Source organism: Mirounga leonina, unplaced genomic scaffold (genome assembly GCF_011800145.1).
Source record: "Mirounga leonina isolate KUSES-001 unplaced genomic scaffold, KU_Mleo_1.0 Mir_168, whole genome shotgun sequence".
Lineage (NCBI taxonomy): Eukaryota > Metazoa > Chordata > Mammalia > Carnivora > Phocidae > Mirounga > Mirounga leonina.
In genome coordinates, this window is record NW_023270426.1 from 63,280,430 (window position 1) to 63,282,962 (window position 2,533).

General features: G+C 35.6%; 1 protein-coding gene across 4 annotated transcripts in view; it reads right to left on the minus strand.

The window, feature by feature from the left end:
* Positions 1 to 833: 833 nt before the first annotated feature.
* MCTP1 (multiple C2 and transmembrane domain containing 1) overlaps positions 834 to 2,533 on the minus strand; it is a 339,516-nt gene continuing 337,816 nt past the window's right edge. For all 4 annotated transcript variants that reach the window (XM_035014874.1, XM_035014872.1, XM_035014873.1 and 1 more), the window contains one exon: positions 834 to 2,014. In XM_035014874.1, coding sequence (XP_034870765.1) covers positions 1,943 to 2,014 — 72 coding nt within the window. In that variant the 3' untranslated portion in view covers positions 834 to 1,942. The remainder of the gene's footprint in view (positions 2,015 to 2,533) is intronic.

Sequence of the window (2,533 nt, forward strand, 5' to 3'; positions counted from 1 at the left end):
ATTGAATTTAACATCTGAAAGTTGGTAGAATGAAACAAAAATTAGGCATCTGTTAATGGTTACTATGCCGCAGGTACATCTGAAGTTGTACAGTATCAGGCTTGTAGACATTTGAGTAGACACTGTCAGCACGGAACATAAATCTCACACAAGGTCTAATCAAAAGGTATTTCAAACAAATTATCCCATCAATAAACTTTCTGTGGGAACATCAGCTTCATGGAGTATTATGTCTAAGCAACAAACAGTGATGGTATGCGGGTAGGAGCATGTTATTATAAACACGGTGAGCTAAATAGAGCATATTGAGGTCAAAGCCTTTCTGTAGAAAGGGAATTTAATTGACATTCTCTTTCAAGCATAGTGTATAAACAGATCAAAATAGTTCTATCATAAGAAATAGTATTTAACAACGTCGCTTTAAAATAAAAATACTTTAAAAATTAGCTTTGATGAGATTAAATTTATTTTTAAAGAATCTTCCTTTAGAGTGAAATATATATTTCTGGCTTCTGGCTTTTCTGTTTTTCCATCATAACCCACCCCCCCCCTTCACTCTATCCCAGTCTATTAATAAAGTAGTGCAAAACATTTTCTACAGCATTTCAGCCAAGCTTAATCCGCTACCCAGTCAGGGAAGTAAAACATTCTCACCAAATTATTTCTCTCTCCAGAGGTATACTCCCTTGATTTATCAGGGAGCTAGGTACAAAACTACCATAAGTCTTGGGAATGAAATTTTTAAGTATAGATTCTATGGTAAGTAGTGAAACATTTTTTTAAAGGCAAACTCCCCCCTCCCAATAAGCAGTTTTTTGTTTTTGTTTTTTGATTTTTTTTTTGTTTTTTACAAAATAGGTTTCATGCATTCATATTATCAAGAACGATTGATTAGTTTTTCTATAAATGAATATAATGAAACACTGGCATATCACTTAGCACATTAGCATTCTTTACATTAAAATTCACACTAACAAACAAAAATCATACTATGCATTAAAGCATTTCAGTAATCTATGAGAAAGCAGATACTTTTTGTGTGTGTGATAACACTTGAGTATTAAATATTTTTAGAGGCACAGAAACACCAAAAGCAACACGGATTTAGGTTGCTAGTATTTTTGACAACTGAACTGGGTTGCTAACTTGCTAACCTGGTACAAATTAAAGTAGTGGTAGGTATAAAAATTCAGATAGGCAATCATTTATAAACCTGGCAGTATTTATGTGTAATCCTGTAGAGATTTTAAGGTTTTAGATGGAATGATAGAAGCTTTGGAAGTTTTCTTTGTAGAGTGTGAAAGATTATCTTGACAGAGTGAATGTACCTTCCACTCATTAGCTTAAAATAAGCCGAGTCATATCTCAGTAATTTGCACAGGAATGAAAGTCAGGATCTGAAGTCAGAATCTTAGTTAAATTGAAATGCATCTGTTCCATAATTCAGATTTTGGGATTTCCCCCTTCTCTTTTGACATGTATAAAACAGAAAACAACTGTAATGGATTACTTTTCAGATAAAAAATAGTCACATTAAAAAAAAAAACTTTAAAAATCAAATTGACATTTACGTTTTATGTAGATTTAATCAGGGTACAGCTGAGCATTTAATGTAATATTCTGGTGCTTCCACTTGTAATTAGAGAAGTGTATATCTCCCAACGTTACCATGCTTCTATTTGTTGTTCCAGTGTGTTATGTTATTATCCACAGCCAACAAGGCTTTCACACAGCAACAGCTAAACCTTTAGCAAATTCAGTCTGTACAATGGAAGTATATTTTCAAAGACATATGCCTTTGTACGCTATTTACAAATTCTCTCGATCATGATAAAAAGGCAAAATAAATAAAAAGCAGGAAGAAAGGAAATGCTGCTGAGGCTGAAGGCTTTTTCTTTTATCTTCCCAAACAGATGCTGGTCTCCTCAGTGCTGGGAGCTGGCTAGCCAAGATTGTTTTTCTTCCTTTTACATGGGCTATGAGAAGTATCTGGTTTCAGTTCTTGGTATTGCACCTGTTTAAACAGAGTTCAGAGAAAGACTGGTCAGGTGGTCACTTTCTGGCAAAGGAAGGAAAAGCAAAGGAATGAGAGACTGCTTAGAGACAGGGTGGGAAGAGTGTTCACCCTGGAAGGTCTATGAGATCTGCAGCTGGGATGCAGAAAACAATAGAATGATAGAGCAAGAATCATAAGGGAAATCCTGCCAGAAATTACATGAGAGCACTGTTGTGAACTCTGGTAACAGGCTGCCTCTTCACTGTAACACTACATTAAAAGCAAAACCATCTTTATCTTAATTTTGAAAGGCTGGATAACGGTTCTTTGCAATTTACTGTTTGTTTAATTTAGGCTTAATCTCCCTCCAGCCTACTCTCAATGTCGGATACCAAATCGAAAACTCAACTGAAACAAAGGAAGAAAGGTATTGCTGCAACATAGTGTCAAGATTTTGATAAAAACATTTCTCGGGCACCTGGGTGGCTCAGACTGCCTTCGGCTCAGGTCATGATCCTGGAGTCCCGGGATCGAGTC